The sequence below is a fragment of the Ictalurus punctatus genome, chromosome 25, assembly GCF_001660625.3.
Source record: "Ictalurus punctatus breed USDA103 chromosome 25, Coco_2.0, whole genome shotgun sequence".
In the NCBI taxonomy this organism is placed as follows: domain Eukaryota; kingdom Metazoa; phylum Chordata; class Actinopteri; order Siluriformes; family Ictaluridae; genus Ictalurus; species Ictalurus punctatus.
In genome coordinates, this window is record NC_030440.2 from 3850684 (window position 1) to 3874010 (window position 23327).

Consider the following 23327-nt stretch of genomic DNA (forward strand, 5'->3'; position numbering starts at 1 on the left):
TTTGAAGCTTTAGTATTGCGACACTACCATCGTACTGGTATACCGTGCAATCCTAGTACCCACTTTGTCTGTGATGGTCCTCAAAACGTTTTATATAACTGTCATCCGCAGAACATAATTACGGAATTGCCTTCATCAAGAAACATATGCGATATTCAAATTTCTCCAAAATAAGAAACCTGAGAAAACAGCTGTCCTTATGGTGCTTGCAGAATAGAACAGACATTATCTTAACACTAAAAATACTGCCAAACTAAACAGCTTTCTCCTGACTGCAACATTAAATAACGGTGAGTTTTAAAACATAATAAACCAGTCTTGAACGAATCAGGTGTTAAATGTTATTCATTATTACACCATAATGCTGAATTCTCCAATCTGATTGCTCAGAAGGTGTTGATTCATTTCCTATAACAGCACCTCTGCACATAATATAAATCACAGGTTTATAAGAATGCGATCAGCCTAATGTGTTATGGTTTCTATAGGGACTTGCACATAATCTAAGGCTAATAATAAACACATTATAAAATATGTAACCAGAGGCCAAAAATGTTTAATTTCCACTTGTTTTGGGGGTTCCAGTGTTCAGCATTGAATTTATTTGTCATGTCACGCTCTATAGTAGTGATTTAAGAATGATTTAAGAAGATTTAAGAAGAATGCCGATAGTTTTTCCCGGTTGCGTCCATTGTGGGAGCAGCTAAGAAGGGTCCGCTGTCCTTCTAGAGGACGAGAGCGGCTTCTAGAGGCGAAATAACAAACAGTGACAAATTTCATTGTGTTATGTGAAGTTTTTTATATTCATTTTGGATGTCTCTATTTTTATTTGTTATTTGGAGCGTTACTTTTTGGTTGAGTTTGGATGTATATCGTTTATAATACTTTAATATTTATATATTTATTTAATTAATAATAAAAAAAAAAGCACAGTACATTTTCAAGGTACAGTCAGTGCTGTTTATTTTTGTAATAAAGTTACTCTGAGTGTTATGTTTTCATTCAGTATCAATTTTAAAATCTATCGGTTGATTAATCGGTTATCGGCAGTTACCGCCCAACTTAGTTATCGGTATCGGTAAAATCCACTATGGGTCCACCTCTACTCTATTTCCCTTCACATCAGTAAACACATCATCAGACTTCTCCATGTAATAATATCGGCAAGGTCCTTTCAGACAAACAGGAAATCTGACTGGATCCAGGTCTTCATATAGACAAATTCACAGCAGAAATGCAGCTCGTGGCAGAGAGAAACAGGGCATGGTAACACCCGCACAAGAGACGTGAGAGACATAAGAGACAGACGGAAGCTTCTGATGACCTGTTCATCCCTACAGCCCTAATTACAGAGTCAACTTCACCAAGCAGCATAGTGACTCATCAGAACGAACACACACACACACACACACACACACACACACACACACACACACACACACACACACACACACACACACACACACACACACACACAGAGCAAAACAGGATGTCACAAACGTGGCATAGCTGGAGCTAAGTTGTTCTGCTTCAACAAAGAGCTCAGGTGACATACTAATAGAGTGACACACAATTAGGTGTTGAACAAAGTGACAAATTCACGGTATTATAATCATACAAACCGATAACACCTTTTTTTGGTATATCAGAACTTTGGTGCTGCAATATTTTTTGGGATTTAAGCGGATCATTCTTAGTCTTCCTGTGGTTTCCTTTGATTTTTGCCTCTTATCTTTGTTCTCTAAAAAGTAGGTCAACATCTTGTAGCTTTATTTTAAGCGATGTGCCACAGCTGGAATTAAACTTTTTATATCTACAGCATCCTAGCATGACATTAACAATGTAACTTCAGTGCAATTTCAGATTCCCTTGTCATGGGTACTTATAGAATGAAAATACGAAAGGGTACGCCGTTATGGGAAAATAATCGTGGTGTGATGTGGCCTGAAAAGTTTTATTCCTCTTATAGCACAAGCTCGCACCTCCAGGGTAGGGGGTTCAATTCCCACCTCTGCCCTGTGTGGGGGATTCCCCCGGGTATGCCGGTTTCCTCCCCAGTCCAAAGACATGTGTTGTAGGCTGATTGGCATGTCCAAATTGTCTGTAGTATGTGAGTGTGTGCACACACAATTGTGCCCTGTGATGGGTTGGCACCCCGTCCGGAGTGTCCCCTGCCTTGTGGACCAAGTTCCCTGGCATTAGCTCCAGGCTCCCCACGACCCTGTGTAAGATTAGTGATACAGAAAATGGATGGATTTATTAATATCAGCGTATTTTATATTATTATAGTTACATTTGTTGGTATGAAAGTTCCTATCACTTGCATTATAACAGCTATAAAGACGTTCCTTCACCAGCCTCTCTTTCTTCTATCTCTTGAACATAAGACAAAAAATAAATCCACAAAGTCCTCTGTCCTGAAGACTTTGCTGCATTGGAAAACATAACACATTACAGCTTTACCTCTGAGTGTTACAAAAAGCTGACACTGGAGACTCCAAAAATGCTACATACAGGAAACGTCTCCTAACAAGAAATCTTTACCACATCAACAATTACAGAAAACATGTTTTTAATATGTTTATTCTGACCTCTCAGAAGCTCCATGTAAGTTTTTGGTGGGGGTGTTGAGCAAACATTTTGTCCATATTGTGGAGCCCTAGCATAGAGCTCAAGCAGGAGTACTGGGCTTTGAGACGTTGGACTTTAATCAGCTTTAACTTTTGAACTGTTTTGAGAAACATCCCCCCCCCCCCCCCCCCCCAAAAAAAAAAAAAAAAAAAACCTCAAACATTCTTAACCCTCACTCAACCAGCTCTAACCAGATAAACCTTCCGAATGATAGCACCTGTTAATGATATATTAACAGTGACAGCCAGCATCACAATGGCACTAAACAAAATCGACATGTACAATTAATACTACTGACAATCTGCTCTGATACACAACATTAGTATTTTGGCTGATACTAGCCATGTTAAGCTGGATCAGTATCCTATCGGATTCTATGTGTTCTCTGTTTCGACCTACTAATACCTTTGCCGTGAACATGTATGAACATGAGTTAACTGACATTATAGATCAGTTAGTTTGTGTATGTCAGTATTGGATCAGTATTGGCTACTGGCTGATAATCCGAGCTCTCATATTGGACAAAAAAGGGCATAGCTCTTATAGTTAAAGGATTCTCAGCTGCCTAAAAGGGTTGTACACATGACCCTCTTTGAAAAGGAAACACCCTGTTGTAGGATTTCAATTTAGGGGTTCTCGCAGAGGGACAAAATGAAGCAGCCTTCTTTTCTAAGTGCGCAATAGTCAAATGAACCTAAAAGTACATGTCGCGCTGGGAACACAGACAAGACCGAGCATGTCTCAAGGCGTATGCTGTTCTCAATCAGTCCTCCTTGATGGCACGGTGCTGATACGTTATTCTACACTGATTACATCTACAACTGCATTGGGACTGACTTTATCTCCAGAGATAAATAGTCCTACCTATCTAATTCGACAACAATAACATAATGAATATCTGATTATCAGGACATGTATACTTGCAAGGCTTCATCTCATAGCATTTGAGTTGCAGCTTAACACTGGCCTTGATCATGATATTAGTACTGAAAAAAACCAAACAGATAACAGGAAGCATACACATATAGTATATTTTATCTGTGGAAAAATAAAATTCTTTAGTTAGCCAACCAGGTAAGTGCAAGCTCCAGGGTGCTGGTCAGTCCTAATAGGACATGAGACAATCCACATGTGAAGCCGGAATGATTTGCACAGGCGTTTTGAACTGTCTAATATTAACGGACATTTCCTGAAAGCCCCACCCGCTTCCCATCATCTCCATCCATCCATTTTCTGTACCTTTATCCTATACAGGGTGATGGGGAGCTTGGAGCCTATCCCAGGGAAATATGGGCACATGTCTTTGGACTGCGGGAGGAAACAGGAGTACCTAGCGGAAACCCCTGAAGCATGGAGAGAATATGCAAGCCCCGCGCACACAGGGCTGAAGTGGGATTTGAACCCCTAGCCCTGGAAGTGTGAGGCAAATGTGCTAGTTGCTAAGTCACCATGCCTCCCTCCCTTCATCTCATATGCTCTCAATCCTTACTTTCTGTTGCAGTAAATTGAGAATTTTTTTGAGTTCATTAGTATGAAACAGAATCTATTAGTGTATGTTTGACTTAGCAAACAACTATATATTTTAACATTGGTTGACTATATATGTTAGGGCTGAAAAAGGTCAATCACTGTACTTTCCTCTGAAAGAGAAAATGGACAAAAAAAATTTTCTCTAGAAAGATTAAATAGGCCTAAGTTAGATCTTAATAGTGATGAAATCCACCATTGAGCTTTTTTTTTTTTTCATGCAGATACCAGCCAGCAAACAGCTCTGACTGCATAATATGACAACTCTTTCCCCTACTGTCCTTAAACCTGAACTCATGGAAATGCTCATTTTCCTGTCTTTTTTTAGGCTTCAGTTCTAGGCGATTAAATTGTTTATTTTTAAAATCCAGGGGAAAAAAAATTCAGAGAATCAACATTCTTTATCAGTACCTCACTACCATTACACTATGTAGTGTGTATGAAGTAAAGAGGACCGTTTTAGAATCTGGTCCATAGAGACTCCGCGAACTCTAAGAAACGCCTCTCACAATCAGACTAATCTCATACACACCACTTGGATGTAGTAAGTGGGAGTGTGTAGTGAGTCATGGTATAGCAAAGTCACGTCATTATAAAGTGATAAAAGCGGCTCTTTAGTAAACAGTCATGGGGTGTCCATAGAGGGGAGCAATAGTGCTCGATTTAGTGCAGTTTCTTGATTCTGAGTGCAAAATTAAAACTAACAGAGAGAAAGGACAATTTAGTATGACAGATTAGAATGGTGCAATGGCAGAAAAGTTACCACCGTTTTTTTAATTTGATTTTTTAAGCTCCTACTTTTGAACACTGGACTCGCATCTTTTCCCATCTTTACCTGTGTAGCTAGCCAACACTAGCAGTAACATTAGCCTACAAGGCTACTCTACACTAATGAAGTGAATGAAATATTACCCGCATAGAAACGTCAATCAAATATGACAGATCAGAAGCATAACGATGCTCCTTAGAAAAGATTCTTTTTATTGAAGCACTACTTAAAATGAATGGATATTCACTGAGAATTAACTTACATCCTCTGTTATAGTTTTTATTATTATTATTATTTTTTAAATAACGATGAATACAGTATTTGCCACACAGAGCAGTAGAGAAGTATATTATCGGAGATAGCTTTTGTTTCTGGAAGCTGGTATGTGCTGAATCAAATGAATCAAAAATCATAGTTCGATTCACTTAGACAGTTCGGAAGAATCAAATGAGTAAAATGAATAGTAACTTGTACGACATGCCCTTGAGTTATGAAAACGTGTACGAGTTTCATCATGTGACCATTACACTGCTGACAGGAACACACACACACACACACACACACACACACACACACACACACACACACACACACACACAGCATTTCTATGTACACCGTTCTACTTGAACCAAGTTTACTAAAACCACACTGTCCAACAAATTCCCTTTAACACTTCACTGAACCCATAGGTGTGCATAAGCACTCGGAGGAGCCTAGCACAGGAGTGTGTGTCATGGCCCTGCATGCCTCCAAGCATCTGATCCCCCTATCCACCACTCCATTAGGGCAGTTATTAAAGCGGCCCTGTGACAAAGTCCACAGATTAAAGGAGAATGAATGAGATTAAACAGAGTCTCCTCTACAGTCTCGTTTACCTGAGGAGGGCTCACTATCAGGACAGAAACAGGGAAGAAAACACACATTGCACATTCACACACACATACACATGTCTCAAAAATTCGAATATCAAAATGACAGATTTTATGGAAATTATGTTAAAGGGGAAACATCTTTCCCAGGGAAAGTGGTCAAAAAAAATTAGCAAGTTTTAATGTTCTACTCAAATAGCAAGATTTTACAGGGATGTCAACCATAACATTAAAAACCACTGACAGGTTAAGTTAATACATTTGATTATCTCTTTATAACGGCACCTGTCATGGGGACGGATATATTAGGCAGCAAGTGAACAGTCAATTCTTGAAGTTGATGTGTTGGAAAAAGGAAAAATTGGCAAGCATAAGGATCTGAGCTACTTTGACAAGGGCCAAATTGTGATGGCTAGACAACTGGGCCAGAGCATCTCCAAAACAGCAGGTCTTCCCGGGTGTTCCCAGTGTGCAGTGGTTAGTACCTACTAAAAGTTGTCCAAGGAAGGACACCCGGTGAACCGGCGACAGGGTCATGGGCGCCCAAGACTCATTGATGCGCGTGGTGAGTGAACCAACCTGTCTGGTCTGATCCCTCAGAAGAGCTACTGTAGCACAAATTGCTGAAAAGTTAATGCTGACTATGACAGAAAGGTGTCAGAACACACATTACAGCTTGCAGACTGGTCAGCGTGCCCATGCTGACTCCTGTCCACCACTGAAAACATCTACAGTGGGCATGTGAGCATCAGAACTGGACCATGCAACTATGAAAGAAGGCGGCCTGGTTTGATGAGGCACGTTTTCTTTTACATCATGTGGTTGGCTGTGTGTGTGTGTCAATTATCGGGGGAAGAGATGACACCAGGATGCACTATGGGAAGAATGCAAGCCGGTGGAGGAAGTGTGATGCTCTGGGCAATGTTCTACTAGGAAACCTCGGGTCCTGGCATTCATGTGGATGTTATTATTACACGTACCACCTTCCTAAACATGGTTTCAGACACCCCTTCATGGCAACGGTATTCCCTAATGCCAGTGGCCTCTTTCAGCAGGATAATGCACCATGACACACTGCACAAATTATTCATGAATGGTTTGAGGAACATGACAAAGAGTTCAAGGTATTCACAACGGGATGTGCTGGACAAACAAGTCCGATCCAAGGAGGCCCCAACTCGTAATTTTCAGGACTTAAAGGATCTGCTCGCTAATGTCTTGGTGCCAGCTACCACAGCACACCTTCAGAAATCTTGTGCAGTCCATGCCTTGATTGGTCAGAGCTGTTTTGGCAGCTCAAGGAGGATCTACACAATATTAGGCAGGTGGTTTTAATGTTAATGGCTGCTCAGTGTATGCCCAGTGTAGAAAGTTTAGGTACCGTTCTAGCTAGACAGGCTATGCTAACATTAACTTGCTTGCAATTGTTGTTTTATTGAAATTGCTAAATTACTATTACGGAATACATAAAATCTGTTTTCTTGAGATTTGTATATAGGGTTCAGATTTTAAGATATCAAAAATGTAACCCATTTTCTTTTTTACCCGGATTTTCTCCCTAATTTAGTCAGCCAAATCCCACCGACCAGTTAGGCCTGTCATATGATAGCTACAAATTCGGGAGGGAGAAGGCTAACATGTGCTTCCTCCGACACACATGAAGCCAGCGAATTGCTGCTCGTGCCGCGTGACGAGGCACGATCCACCCCCTTCCGCAATGGCTGAGCTCACAGATCGCTGTGATTGATAGGGAGAGAAAGTATGCCATCCCTCCCATCCAGACAGCATGGCCAATTTTGCTGGTTTGAATCCCTGTGATAGCTGTGGGTTGGTTGGGATTTTAACTTGTGATCGCTTGATGATCGGGTGAACTGTTTCTGTTACCCCCCCCAGATTTTTTACCCCTAGAGAGTACAAAAAGCAAAAACATGGCAAAATGTTCATTTATTAATTATACCACAGAAAAAAAATGATGCATTGTGATATGTATAAAATTCAAACATACAAAATTTATATTCATATACTTTTGTCAGCTTCCATGCTCCGTAGATTTAGATCAATAATGACTGAGCCAGAGGCGATAGAGGCAAGGAAAAGTCCCTGAGATGACATGAGGTAGAAACCTTGAAAGGAACCAGACTCAAAAGGGAACCCATCGTCTTCTGGGTGACAGCAGATAGTGGGAGAATAAATTATTACTATAAATTCAAACAGTTAGAAACTAAGATATAATCTTAGAAACTAAGAGTGTTGAAAGGATGTTCGGTATGAGCATATTGTGAAGAGGAGTCCTGGAGTGAGCATAAGTCTTTATGATCCAAGCAGGTAGAAATCTATAGCATGCAGGTGAGATTATCCACTGAAGCAAGTGAAAATGTTTAGTGTATCCACAACAGAAGTCAGAAGTACAGAAGCTCCAAACAGAAGTAGCACATTGGGATATTGGAGTATTTGGTGTTGGATGAATCATCAAAGACAGACTTGCCATGTGATACTTATTTGAAAAATGTATTGATATGAGGAGGCATGGTGTTTGCTTACAGAGTTGGGGGTCCAAATCCTTCTTCTGTCCTGCGTGTACAGAGTTTGCATGTTCTCCCGTGCTATGAGGGTTTCCTCCAGGTACTCCGGTTTCCTCCCTCAGACTGAAGACATGCATTGTAGGCTGATTGGCATTTCCAAATTGTCTGTATTGTGTAAATGGGTGTGTGATTGTGCACTGCGATGGGCTGGCACCCCATCCAGGGTGTCCCCCACCTTGTGCCCTGAGTTCCCTGGGATAGGCTTCACGCTCCCCGCAACCCTGTGTAGGATAAGCGGTATGGAAAATGGATGGATGGATGTATTTATATGCCAACTTTTATTTATTTATTTATTTATTTATTTATTTTTCGCATAAAAACAGGTGATCTCACCCACAGCACAGGTGCATATGTGGGAATTTCCCCACTACACATCCTACAAAACAGTGAACGGATTTAACAAATGACACACTGACCAGCCTAGTCATGAGGTCCATATCACATTAAGATGCACAACGGCTTCTCTTAGTTTAAGATATTTCCACATTACTGCATTACGACAGTGGGGTAGTGAAGATACTCTGAAGTGTCCATAATAAAAAATATGATTATCTAGAATGTCTATATACAACCAATACACAACAAGAATGATAAATGTAATAAATGAAGAAATGATAAATGAGCTATATAAAGTAATGATAAATGAGCTAAATGCAGTAAATGAGGCTTTGGCTCTGACAGCGGTCTAAAATTAGCTGCTGTGTGAAGCTGGAGTCGATTCATGTGTGCTTTGATGTACATGTGAGTGTGGAGGCCGCCTACGCAATCCTCATCCAGCATGCGCTGCTACAGCTGAGAGGAAAAAAAAGGAAAAAGAACGAAATACATGCATGCTGTCTGCTGCAGAGGCAAGCATGCTCATTGGCCATTCAGTCCCCATCCGTCCGTCCGTCCGTCCGATCGTCCATCCAGCTGACGTCCATCCATCCATCCATACATCCATCCATTCACTGGCAGAAGCATATTTAAAGGTTGCGGGCAGTGCAAAGGACTATATGAACACTGTGTGTGTGCGTTTTTGTGTAGTCCGCACACTGTGACCCACAATGCCCCCCTACCACCCGCCTGCATGTCTCACAGCAGCTCTGCTAGGTGACAGGAACATGGTTGCAACCCCGTTTTATCATGCTCGGCTTTAGCTGGTTTTTAGGTCAGCGTTCACAAAGTTGACGGAGCTAAAAAAGAAAAGCAGGTGTGTTTGGGAGTGTGTGATCTGATACAAAAAAACACTCCAGGAGCCAAGAACGCGGACAACACTACAGCCACTCCTGATAGCTGACGAGATATGCACAGAGCTCTTGCTTAAACTGTCCTGAATGTGAGCAGGAATGGAGAAACCAACAGTGAGCCCTGCCTGTGTACACTCTGACAGATGTGTGTGTGTGTGTGCATGCGTGAGTGTGTGTGTGTGTGTAGGAGCGAGAGACACCGAGTGGAGATTTCTAAAAGGTCAGATGATTATGGGTGCAGTGGTTTTGTGTTTGAGGAACAAATATATTCCACGCATGCCACTGCTCAACTCAATGAGCTTTTTTGGTGATTATAAACCACACACACACACACACACACACACACACACACACACACACACACACTCACACACACACACACAACACAACACTCACAGCTAGACATGTGACAACATAACATTTTTATATGACAGTACAGGTAATTTCTTACCCACTTACCATAGATTAGGATTATCATGATGATGTTTTAAAGAAAATGCCTGCATCTGTTTCTGCTCTCAACTTGTAGAATTTAATCAGCCAAGGAGCATCATCAATCAATACATCACCTATTAAACGTTATCATAATGTTATTGTCTTTTACGTTACTGATATAAGAAATACAACCCACTACAACCCACTTCTCCTTCATCTCGTACGATATAATATATGTATGTATGTATATATATATATATATATATATATATATATGTATATATATATATATATATATATATATATATATATATATATATATATATATATATATATATATATATATATATATATATATATATATATATATATATATATACACACACACACACACACACACTGGTGAATTTTATGTACAAACGCTCTCCTTCCAGAATGTTTCAATTTAGCAACAAGAAAACTGATTTGTGTATCAAAAGTGGAATGCTAGTTATGCCACCCACTGATAAATGTAACTATGGCAACCGGTTGTAGTAATGCCTACATGTTAACAACATGTTTATATTTCTATTTTATATCAGGGGTGGACAATACTTGAGTAATTGTACTTTATTTTGCCATATTTATACTTGAAACTGTTCCATTTCAGTTCAAATCATCCAATCAAGTTGATCAATGCAGAAGAAATGATCAAGATTCGTGCTAATACATCATCTGCAGTTATGGTGTTTAAACAGTATCATTAATAGAGAGCGCGAGGGCGGCTGACCTGAGCGCATGGAACAGTGTTCGCGAGCATGCTTATTAACACAGAGCATGAGGTGCTGTGAATTGTGAGCACACAAAGCACTCGACAATGACACGCACACGCTTTGCTTTCGTTTGCTTTGCATGAGCTAGACTCCGCGCACGATTCAAGTTGAATTTTGAGACTTTGGGGGGTGAGAATACGATGCATGTTCCTACTGCTCTGTTTGAGGACTCTCAACCAATTTCCTTTATTATGGAAACAGATCTTGAGCTCATTCAAAATGGTGGTAAAATACAGTAGAGGGAAATTTAATTACAACACACACACACACACACACACACACACAAAACATTAGAAACTTACTACTAAGCAGATTTTAGTAAACAATAATTTATTAATTAAAATGATCAAAAACACTGATTCAAATATATTGAAATAAAGGACCTTTTTAAGGGACCTTGTGCTGTCTCCCTAATAGGTCACTGTATTACCCAAACATGCTGCCTACCCACAAAGGCTCTTTCCATATGGAATCCTCTTTTGAAGCATCTGGGATAACAATTGTGTGTGCTGAATGCCATGATGTATTGTAAATGATGTATACGCTGAAACACAGCAGGTATATGATGCTATGAAGTCTAAAACTGCTTTTCAAACACAGGATTATTACACAGCTTACAAAACACATAAGGCAGAACCTCCATTGGCTCATTTCACTTTTATGTGACATGCATTTCTCACATCACAAAAACACACACACACACACACACACACACACACACACACACACACACACACACACACACACACATACACATTCCAATTTCATTTCTGCATCCAGGATGACCACATCCATCTGCCAAAGACTGAGCGACACTCTCGCTCGTCGAGCCGCTGCATGCACGTCAGGCTCTGAAAACCAATTGGACTGAGAGTTGCCATGCCAACCAAAGCTCCCTTCAGTCCCGGAGAAAAGTGCGTGTCGCATCACGTGACCCTGCGGCCATTGGGGAAGACAGAAAGGGAGGTGGAGACGCAAAGCTGCAGCCTTTCGTGGGCTCATGGCTCCTATGGTATGACTCGGATGGCACAGTCATGGCACAGATCACTCATATCCTTATAATCTGTATACTCACAGACAAGCGGTTATTAAGAGGTTAAACTCAATCTTGTCCAAGTGGGTGGGTATGATATATTTAGCATGACTGATATTTTCTGACAGTCAAAAACAAAACAAACAAACACACACACACACACACACACACACACACACACACACACACACACACACACACACTAGTTCCAGCTGCCATGGAAATCACAGGTTTAAATTAACTCTTTTTTTTTTTTTTTTTTTTTTTTTTTTTACCAGAGGCCAAAAAACAACAACAACAACAACAAAAAAATCACATTTTTGCCTGTTTTGGGGGTGGCTGTCTTCAGCATTGAATTTATTTGTGATGTCACACTCCAGTAGTGGTTAATGGCTGATATGACAGTAGACACACTGGACAGAATTTGCAGTTTTTCATAAGTAGTTCTTTTTTATTTAGCCCACTAGGTTGAAATATTATAATTTTATTGTGGCAGTTATACGTTGTTTTACTATTAAAAAAGATTTAGTTGTGCTGTCCTTTTTTAATTTTTATTTTTTTTTAAAAAATCTCTTTACCAACGTCATTGTGGAGACGTGTGAATTATTTGCCCAGCAGGGGGCTCACACCCATCCCCTTTCCCATCACAGTGCGCACCAACAACTAAACACAGTCACGATACTCTACACACAGAAACCCAACACTGTCCTGACTAATCTTATAACAGACTTGCAGCAATAAAATAATTAATTTGTTTATATTGATTATAAGTCCATTTCCATTCCGAACACCAGTGTACTGTGAGATTCTTTCTATATATAGAGCTCATTCACCAAGACTTGCCATACTCTTCACATAATCTAAGCCTAATAATAAATGTATTTAAATAATATGTTGTTATTTACATTTTTTGGAAGGAGTCTCTAGTGCCAGTATTGTTCCAATTACATGGGAATCTTCAGGACAGCTGACTTTGAAATTTCTTTCTCCATAGCAATCTGTGTGTGTGTTTTATTTTGTCTTATTAACTTCAAGAGAGAAGCAAAGGTAGACCAGTGAGGAGACAATTTTTGTTTAATAGCTGAACATTCTGGCTTAGTGAAACATACCTCAAACGAGTTAAATGAAATTACTTGAATTAATGGCATATTTATTTCCAGATCAAGTAGAGGAAATCACTCAATGTTGAGGAAAAAAGTATGAACTCATCTTGTAATTTGCATTTCTAAAACAAATACCAGCACAAGTCTAAACATGCAAATTAGTCTGCAGTGAAAAGAGAGTGCTATCATACCATAAAAGTGTGCTTACAGACGTTAAACTTTTTGAAAGGAAACATGGCGTCAACAAGAGAGTTGTCAATTGAAGCAATTGAAAGTATTATAAAACTCCTTCAAGAAGGAAATCCAACACAGAGTGTGGTAAAAGATGTTGGTCATTTCCAGTCAGCTGTGTCTAAAATTTGCTGCAAGTATAAACAAAATGGGAAGGTTATAAAAGGAAAACATACGGATAGACCAAGAAGACGTCAAAGCGTCAGGAGAGGAAACTCAAAGCAATATGCCTTGAAAATAGAAAATGCACAACAACACAAATAATAAAGAAATGGGCGGAAACTGGCGTCAATGTTTGTGACAGAACTGTAAATGGTCTGCACTTATATAGTGCTTTTATCCAAAGCGCTTTACACTGTGTCTCATTCCCCCATTCACACACACACTCACACACCAATGGTAGCCGAGCTGCTATGCAAGGCGCTAACTTGCCATCGGGAGCAACTTGGGGTTCAGTGTCTTGCTCAAGGACACTTCGGCATGTGGAGCCACGTGGGCCAGAAATTGAACCTCCAACCCTAGGATTAGTGGACAACCCGCTCTACCAACTGAGCCACAGCCACCGCCTGTGAAAGTGATATTCAGTGATGAATCATGGATCTGCTTTGGCCAAGGAGACGATGCTGGAACTTTTGTCTGGTGGCGTTCTAATGAAACATATAAAGATGTCTGGCTGAAGAAATCAATCACATTTCTCCACTCATTTATGATATGGTGTTGCGTGTCAGGTAAAAGACCAGGGGAGACCTCAACAATCAATGCACAGGTGTACACTGACATGTTGGCCACTTTTGTCATTCCATCAATAGAAAATAGGTTTGGTGATGATGAAGTCATTTTTCAGGATGATGATGCATCTTGCCACAGAGCAAAGAGTGTTAAAGCTTTTCTTCAGGAAAGGCAGATCAACTCAATGACACGGTCAGCAAACTGTCCGAATCTCAAGCCCAGAGAAAATTTATGGTGGAAATTTAAAAAACTGGTCCAGGACAAGGCTCCATCCTGCAAAGCTGATTGGTCAACCGTTATTCGAGAAAGTTGGAACCAGCTTCATGGAGAATATTGTTTTTCATTAGTGACGTCCATACCTCAAAGAATTCAGACCATCATAAAAGGCAGAGGAGGAGCAAGAATGTATTAATTTGTTTTTTTTTTTTGTTGATGAGACCATATTTTTTTCCTCTACTTGGTCTGGACAAAATATGCCATTAAATAAAACAATTTAATTTAATTTATTTGAAGTATGTTTCATAAAGCCAGAATGTTCACCTATTAAACAAAAATAGTTTTGTGTCATATCTGTGATTTGTTTATTTGCTGTGATTTGTTAAAGAGTCATGTTTCCATCATTTTTTGCTTAGGGGTGGTAATCGTGACTCCGCTTTGTATTGGGATACATTACACCACCACATCAATGATATAACAGGACACCCATCATATATTATTCTTTACATAACTACAGTATGTTGCTACCAGGACAAGTAACGTGGAGGATTAAGAGGAGGTCTGACAACCCCCTGATTAAGATGTTATCCTCCTGAAAAAAAGACATTTTAAAAAGGTTTGGGGTCTTAAAAATATATAAATAAATAAAAATGACACAAAGTAATTTAAATAGTAAACAGTAAAACATATTTCTCCAGCCACATTGGAAAGACGTGTTTAAATGACTTAAATTAGGATGTAGCATTTGTTAACAATCTGTAACACAATTTGTAAGCATTTGTAAAAGCAATTTTTATCTCGGGAACATAAACGCTGTCCAAAAATGCTGCCTACATCTGTGGCCATCTTCCAAGTGGAACGAAGGGTAATGACAATATTTGAAAGCGTCCATGATAATCAGTTATACAATGTCACAATATTGTTAATAGCATGTACCTATTTGCTGGGAGTCAATACCATAGTGAATTGGCAGCGGAAACTTCTAGATTTTGGGTAGAATTTGCATTTTTAATAAGGCTTTTGAGGACATAGAAAATACTGCTAGTGTGGTATAGAAAACTTAAATCACACTTAAATATGAAGCAAAAACGACGTATATGTATTTAGGACCTAAAACAGAGACAAATACCCAACGTCCAAAAATCAATAGTCCAGAGTCATCTCTGGTCCCTGGTCGCACAAAATAGATAAATCCAGCAGTAAGAAGAGCAAGAACCAACTCGAATCGTTTATTTGAGTGAATATTAATGAGGCTGTACTATAATAGTATACTATATAGTTATACTTACTGTACACAGACAGACTGACCATCAGCAATAGCAGTAGGCTATGTGTCTATTGCATAACTCACAGAAAGTGAAAATTAGTAACAAAAACAACAAAAAAAATTAGGAAACCACACCAAAATTTTACTTGGGACAGATTACTGACTTTGATGCTTAAAATTGTCCTAAGCCAATTTATTTTTTCAAAATTTTCAAAAGTTCTTTTCTGTTAAATACTTCCAGATTAATAATGTTTGTTGTATTCAAATACCAGTGAACACTGAGATTGCATAGGTTAATCGTTTAATATAGAATTCAGTTACTTTTGATGATGTACTGCAGTATAACCAAAGTTTTAGATGTCTTCTTTTGCTTCTTCTTGCAGTTTTCTGGCTTTTACATTGAAAAAAAAATAAAAATTAATGACAGCCTTGCATTGTAGGATGCGCTGTAGCATAAAGCTAGGTCTGAGAACAGACTTGGAACTTTACTTTGATTTTACATTCTCCGAAATATTCATGTTCACACACCATGCACTATATACTTCTTTTGGCTGGGTTTAGCATGTGTAGAATGAGCGTGTGTAGAATGAGCGTGTGTAGAATGAGTACGTGTAGAATGAGTACGTGTAGTATGAGCGTGTGTAGAATGAGCGTGTGTAGAATGAGCGTGTGTAGAATGAGCGTGTGTAGTATGAGCGTGTGTAGAATGAGCGTGTGTAGAATGAGCGTGTGTAGAATGAGCGTGTGTAGAATGAGCGTGTGTAGTATGAGCGTGTGTAGAATGAGCGTGTGTAGAATGAGCGTGTGTAGAATGAGCGTGTGTAGAATGAGCGTGTGTAGAATGAGCGTGTGTAGAATGAGCGTGTGTAGTATGAGCGTGTGTAGAATGAGCGTGTGTAGTATGAGCGTGTGTTGAATGAGCGTGTGTAGTATGAGCGTGTGTTGAATGAGCGTGTGTAGAATGAGCGTGTGTTGAATGAGCGTGTGTAGAATGAGCGTGTGTTGAATGAGCGTGTGTAGAATGAGCATGTGTAGTATGAGCATGTGTAGAATGAGTATGTGTAGAATGAGCGTGTGTAAAATGAATATGTGTAGTATGAGCATGTGTAGAATGAGTATGTGTAGAATGAGCGTGTGTAAAATGAATATGTGTAGTATGAGTATGTGTAGTATGAGTATGTGTAGTATGAGCGTGTGTAGAATGAGCGTGTGTAGAATGAGCGTGTGTAGAATGAGCGTGTGTAGAATGAGTATGTGTAGAATGAGTATGTATAGTATGAGCGTGTGTAGAATGAGCGTGTGTAGAATGAGCGTGTGTAGAATGAGCGTGTGTATTATGAGCGTGTGTAGAATGAGCGTGTGTTGAATGAGCGTGTGTAGAATGAGTATGTATAGTATGAGCGTGTGTAGAATGAGCGTGTGTAGAATGAGCGTGTGTAGAATGAGTGTGTGTAGCATGAGCGTTTGTAGAATGAGTATGTGTAGAATGAGTATGTGCAGTATGCCATTTTGACCACAGACGTGACATTGTCCGTGTGAAAAATTGAGCCGAATCCATTTTGTATGGATTTGTGATTCCCAATGCCTGTAATAAAATCTTTTTAGAAATAACTCTCTGTGCTAGTTTAAGCTACATGATAGAATGTTCAAAACAAATGACCTCTTCACCTTGTAGGTCTGCGACAATGCTATAAAAGCCAATCATCCACTGGTGGTAAGATATCTCCCTAGTGGATCATTCAGCTTTAGTTTAGGAAAGGTACGACTAAAATTGGAACATGTGTCGATAATAAGCATTCTAATGTGAATTTTATGTCTTTGAATACATATATTTTATGAAAATTCAGTATAGTGGTTGAGCAGTGAAATTTATTCTGGCAGTATTTGTGTGTGTGTGTGTGTGTGTGTGTGTGTGTGTGTGTGTGAGAGAGAGAGAGAGAGAGAGAGAGAGAGAGAGAGACCAAGCAGAGATTTCTAAAAGGTCAGATGACAACGAAAGACCAATTTACTTTGTGATATCTCTCTCCTCCTTCTATTTACCCTGCCGTCTCTATTTACCTCACCCCACACTGTCTACACATAGTGTGTGTGTGTGTGTGTGTGTGTGTGTGTGTGTGTGTTGGTCACAGTCATTCGTCACAATGGCGAAGAGACACCCTGTGATAAATAACGGGCTGTGCCTGGATCAAATGTCAACGCCACGCCACCGCACGACCAATCAGTTACAAGACAAGCATGAAGCCTGTGTATGAGTATGGGGCTGGTGTCTGGTCTGTGTGTGTGTAACTAATTACATATACAGATGTCTGATGGCCAAGGTGCAATTGAAGGCAAGTGATCAATAAGTCATGGTATCTGAGATATATAAGGAACACCAGCTATAAGAAAATTTTAAACTTTAAATATAGTGGAATTTGATTGGTTGAGAAAGCTCCTGTCCATTAGTAGAAAGTCACACCATTTACTTTTATTACTAGTCATACAGTCACTGCACATAACCCTCCAGCACTCCTCTCAGACCCCTATACATAATTCCCTGTCTACCAGTCTAAGTGAAGGAGGTGTAGCATTGGTGCCTGCCACACCATGTGTGTCTGTGATTGGCTAAAGCAGGGGTGTCCAATCTTATCCAGAAAGGGCCGGTGTGGGTGCAGGTTTTCATTCCACCCAAGCAGAAGCCACACCTGAGTCTATTGAAAGCCAAGAACAACTGATGAAACAGGTGGAGTCAGGTGTGGTTCCTGCTTGGTTGGAATAAAAACCTGCACCCACACCGGCCCTTTGTTTATAAGATTTGCCAGCCCTGGGCCAGAGTATCTGACAGACTATTAATGTGCCAACAACCAATTATATGATGCATCATAATATTCAGAAAATTCCTACCTGTCTCCAAAAACAGATGGTTGTTGATCAGCACTAATCAGGTAGTGGATATTTATTAAAAAAGGAGTTGTAAGACAGAAGACTTTTATGACAGCATCACAAAAAATGACAGCGTTAAACTTTGTCAGTTGTCACTGGAACGACAATTTCAATCTGGGTTTGTGGTCAGATGAAACCAAAGAGCCTCAGCAAATTTGGTGGAAAATTGCGACTGCCCACGAGGAAAGGCCCCAAACACACTGTAAAATAGGGTAGTGGATCAGTTCCACTTTCAGCCTTTGAAGCAAGAGGTCCAGACACTCTTGTAATGAATGATGGCACATGAATTCTGCTGTGTCCAAGGATATTTTATCCCAAATCCTGGTTGCTTCTGCTAGGAGATTGGAATGTAACTCTGGATTAACCTTTCAACAAAATCCAATATGTTGCAGGAACAAAACAAACAAACAAACAAACAAAAACAATATTTTGTTGAAAATCAGTCTGGATTGAACAATGCAGCTCAACTACTCCAGACCTGCCCGATCCGTTCGGATGCCCTACCTCTGGATGGAGCTCTCATCAACTCCAGTTCCACATGGACCTTCTCATTGTGGTTGCTGGGACTACGGTTGCTACTTTGGCCCCGGGACTGCAATTACAACATGCAGTTTTGCAATCGGGTCTCCTTTGAACAGTGGACTAGTTCAACATACAGACTTCATATAAAACCATAATGAACTTTCCTTTACTTTCACACTATCCGTTGTTACCCAGATGAGGATGGGTTCCCTTCTGAGTCTGGTTCCTCTCGAGGTTTCTTCCTCTTAACATCTTAGGGAGTTTTTTCCTCACCACCATCACCACCGGCTCGCTCAATAGGGATAAATTCACACACTTAAAATATGTATCCTGTGTTTATATATTTCTGTAAAGCTGCTTTGAGACAATGACCATTGTAAAAAGCACTATACAAATACAATTGAATTGAACTATGCAAAAAAACAAAAAAACAAAACAAAAAAACAAACAAACCACAAGACAGAGAAATAAAGGATGTGTCTCCAGCATTAGAGACATTACAGGTAGTGGATCAATGCTGCTATTCATTTCTGGGTAGGCCAGAATATTAACTATGTGATTGATATATTAAGGAATGTGTCTTAGGAAAAATTATTCTGTGCATAAACACACACACACACACACACACACACACACACACACACACACACACACATATACATGCACATACACACACACACACACACACACACACACACACACTCACATACAAATATATATATCATAGGGATTCATTTTGTCCAAGGGTGCCAATAATTATGCAATTAACTGTGGATGCTGGAACTCCATTCCAGTCGTGACGTACCTCATCCTGGCGTTCTAATTGCTGGAACCCACACGCTGTGTGTTCCAGTGCCAGGATTCCACGCACGCGCTAAGCGTTCTACTTAAAGCAGGAGCCGGGGATATTAGAGCGCTGGAATCAGAGGCGAGTCGCTGAGCGCCGCTGCGTGTCACGGCTCCTCTCCCCCGCCCACTCCGCGCCTCTATAGGGGGTGGAGGTGACGGTGATTGGGGGGGAGCGGGGTTTCCCTCATCTTCTCCATCGCTACACATCATCACCTTCACCAAAAAACGGCTTCTCGGAGGAGCAAAACGCCGATAATATCAGGCTTGGCGAGAGGAGGCATCCGAACCGCGGTGGCCATTTTAAAGCTCTGCTGTTAGTCTGAGAGATATCGACCAGCAGCAGCAGCAGCATCAGCACCACACAACCCCGCCGCTCAGCAACAACACGACGGATACGGGTTTCTACCCCCCTTACAGAGGAGAAAAGGCTTTGTCCATACCAGCTTTTCACACAGAACATCCAAACCTCCCCCCCCCCCAAACCCCCCTAATACACGACATGCACTAGAGTCACATAAAGCGTCTCAGTCATTTAGAGGTTTGTGTCGCTTGTTATTCACAAATCACAAATCATCCCATATCTATTTATCGCCATGCAGCTGAAATGAATGCGTGATGCAGGGAAACCCGCACCTGTTTCCTGAGCAGATGCGATCAGCGCTTGCAATTCAGAAATGCCCATTTTTCAGCCATCACATCTCAGGTTTTTGACAATCCGAAAAAAATTAATAATAATAATCGCATAATTCACATACACCATTTTCCCCCATAAGAAATGAACACATTTGGCATAGCAATATAAATCAGACTGTATCCCACACCAGACTACACACTACAGCCGCTTAGGGGATTATTATTATTATTCCCGTTTTTCCGCCTTAGGTGAATGCAATTGTGTAAGTATGGGGAAAATAGGGGGCTTTAAATCACCGAGGGGCGCAACGCTGACAGATGTGACACCGCTGGATAAACCGCTGCAACCCCCCCCCCCCTTCCTTCTCTCACCACCACCATCACCAAAAAAAAAATAATAATAATAAAAATAAAACGCATCACAGACGCACACACATCTCTTTCTACTAAAAATGAATTATCACGAAAAGCGCATATTTACCTGTGAGGACGCCGACCCGGATCTGGTGGTCGTGGTTCGTTAAGATCATCCCGTCCGACGCCATGGTTACCAGCGCTGAGAACTCCGCGCGCAGACCCCGAGTGTCGAGCGCACCGAACTCGGAAAAGGGGCGGGGCGTGGAGCTCGGAGAAGGGTGGGGGCATGGAGGAGGAGGAGGAGGAGGGGGTGGGAAGGGGGATTAGAGGGCAGGGGAGAGTAGCCGATCGAAGATTCAGCGACTTCGGCTGTAGTGAAGATTTGACAAGAGGTGACCATTAGATGAGGATGAGAGAGAGAGAGAGAGAGAGAGAGAGAGAGAGAGAGAGAGAGAGAGAGAGAGAGAATTTCCTCGTAGGGGACTGTACCATTAATTTATCAGCTCAGGTGAAGTTTGTTAGAAGAGCCCTTGGAGGCTCAAGGGACTGAGTCAACATGATTGAAGACTGAAGGGGTGGAACTTACCCAGAAGGCCTTGCGAGATGACGCAATTACGTGTAAAGAAGGAGCAATGAAATATTTCCTATAAAAAATTAGCCTACTCAACATTTTGTATTTATGGTGAATTCAAGTATATTGGGACAGTTTAACTTAGCATGATACGTTTGACATGTTCTTGCCCGATAAGTGAAAATCAAAAGGTGTGTCACAAACAGAGTTGGGTGTAATGCATTAGTAACACGTTACTGTAATCTAATGAGCGTTTTCGGATCACGCAGTAATGTAACGCATTACATTTTAAATTGTTGCAATTGGATTACAGTTACTGATGTCAATAAAATTACGTTACTTGCGTTACAAATTTATTGTTAAGAAAACAATATTAAGTAAAATGCATTTAAAAAATAAATCATGTTTTGCCCAAAAGATTTTTTCTTTAGCCCTGAATAATTCTCCACTTGGAGCGGTTTGTCACTACGTAACTGAACGTCAGTAAAAGATGATCGGCTGTAATTTTATATCTTCATTGAACGGAGGCAAGACCAATCAGACAGGATTTACAGGAAAACACCTGGACATGCTCGTGTCTCATTGTCTGACAGCTCTCAATTCTGCCAAACGCTAGCTCACACAGTCATTGTGAGGAATATGCTGATTTTTTTTTAAACCAGTAAAGGGGCTGAAACTTAAACAGTAACATCCTCTGATGCTGAGCAGGAAAACAAGGTGTTTAAATGTCTATATGAGTTCTACATGATATGAGCAGTGCATAAGGAAAGATAATGTACTCAGCATGGCACTGTAGCAGCTAAACCCACAGTTTAGCTGTTCCTCCACTTGGCTAGCGACACCAAACTAGCCTAGTTAGAACAGTTTTATATTTTATTGCTCTGATAGTCCTACAAACAGTGACATCACCTGAGGCAAGTTTTATTATAAATCCAACTTTTTCTGATCATATCATCATTGACGCATGTCAGTGAGTTTCACTTTGTAGTGTATTTTTGTAGGTTTGAGAGGTTTTGAAAGTAACTTGAAAGTAAAGTAATTAGTAATGTAAATACTTTTTACATGCAGTAATCAGTAATGTAATCAAATGACAATTTTAAAGTAGTAATTATTAGTCATCTGTAGTGGATTACTTTTTTTTGAGTAACTTACCCAACACTGGTCCTGAATGCTGCACCATGCAGTTTCTCTGCAGTCTAGTATAGAATTACACGTGTGAATGCAAATTGTATCTTTTAAAAAAGACACTTATATGCATACACTACTACTACTACTACTACTACTACTACTACTACTACTAATAATAATTATAATAATAATAACAACAACAACAGCAGCAACACCAATATTAATAATAACAGTACACAAAACAACTCAACAATTAGGTCATTGTTAACCCAATAGTCTAGGTAGAGACATTTACCCAGTGTTGGGAAGGCGCTAGTTGGGTTGTTCATAACTGTATTTCTGAGTTGGGTTGGTTTATTTTTCCGATGTACATACAGTATCTCACAAAAGTGAGTACACCCCTCACATTTTTGTAAATATTTGATTATATGTTTTCATGTGACAACACTGAAGAAATGACACTTTGCTACAATGTAAAGTAGTGAGTGTACAGCTTGTGTAACAGTGTAAATTTGTTGTCCCCTTAAAATAACTCAACACACAGCCATCAATGTCTAAATCGCTGGCAACAAAAGTGAGTACCCCCTAAGTGAAAATGTCCAAATTGGGCCCAATTAGCCATTTTCCCTCCCAGGTGTCATGTGACTTGTTAGTGTTACAAAGTCTCAGGTGTTAATGGGGAGCAGGTGTGTTAAATTTGGTCATCGCTCTCACACTCCCTCATATTGGTCACTGGAAGTTCAACATGGCACCTCATGGCAAAGAACTCTCTGAGGATCTGAAAAAAAGAATTGTTGCTCTACATAAAGATTGCCTAGGCTATTAGAAGATTGCCAAGACCCTGACACTGAGCTGCAGCACGGTGGCCAAGACCATACAGCGGTTTAACAGGACAGGTTCCACTCAGAACAG

At 40.3% G+C, this 23327-nt stretch overlaps 1 protein-coding gene across 2 annotated transcripts in view; it reads right to left on the reverse strand.

Moving 5' to 3' along the window:
• Nucleotides 1-21019, reverse strand: part of gphnb (gephyrin b) — a 135235-nt gene extending 114216 nt beyond the window's left edge. The window contains exon 1 of one of the 2 annotated variants that reach the window (XM_053675864.1): nucleotides 20841-21019. In XM_053675864.1, the coding sequence (XP_053531839.1) occupies nucleotides 20841-20904 (64 nt within the window). In that variant the 5' untranslated portion in view covers nucleotides 20905-21019. The remainder of the gene's footprint in view (nucleotides 1-20840) is intronic. The other variant, XM_053675865.1, reaches the window with a different exon arrangement.
• Between the last annotated feature and the right edge of the window lie 2308 nt (nucleotides 21020-23327).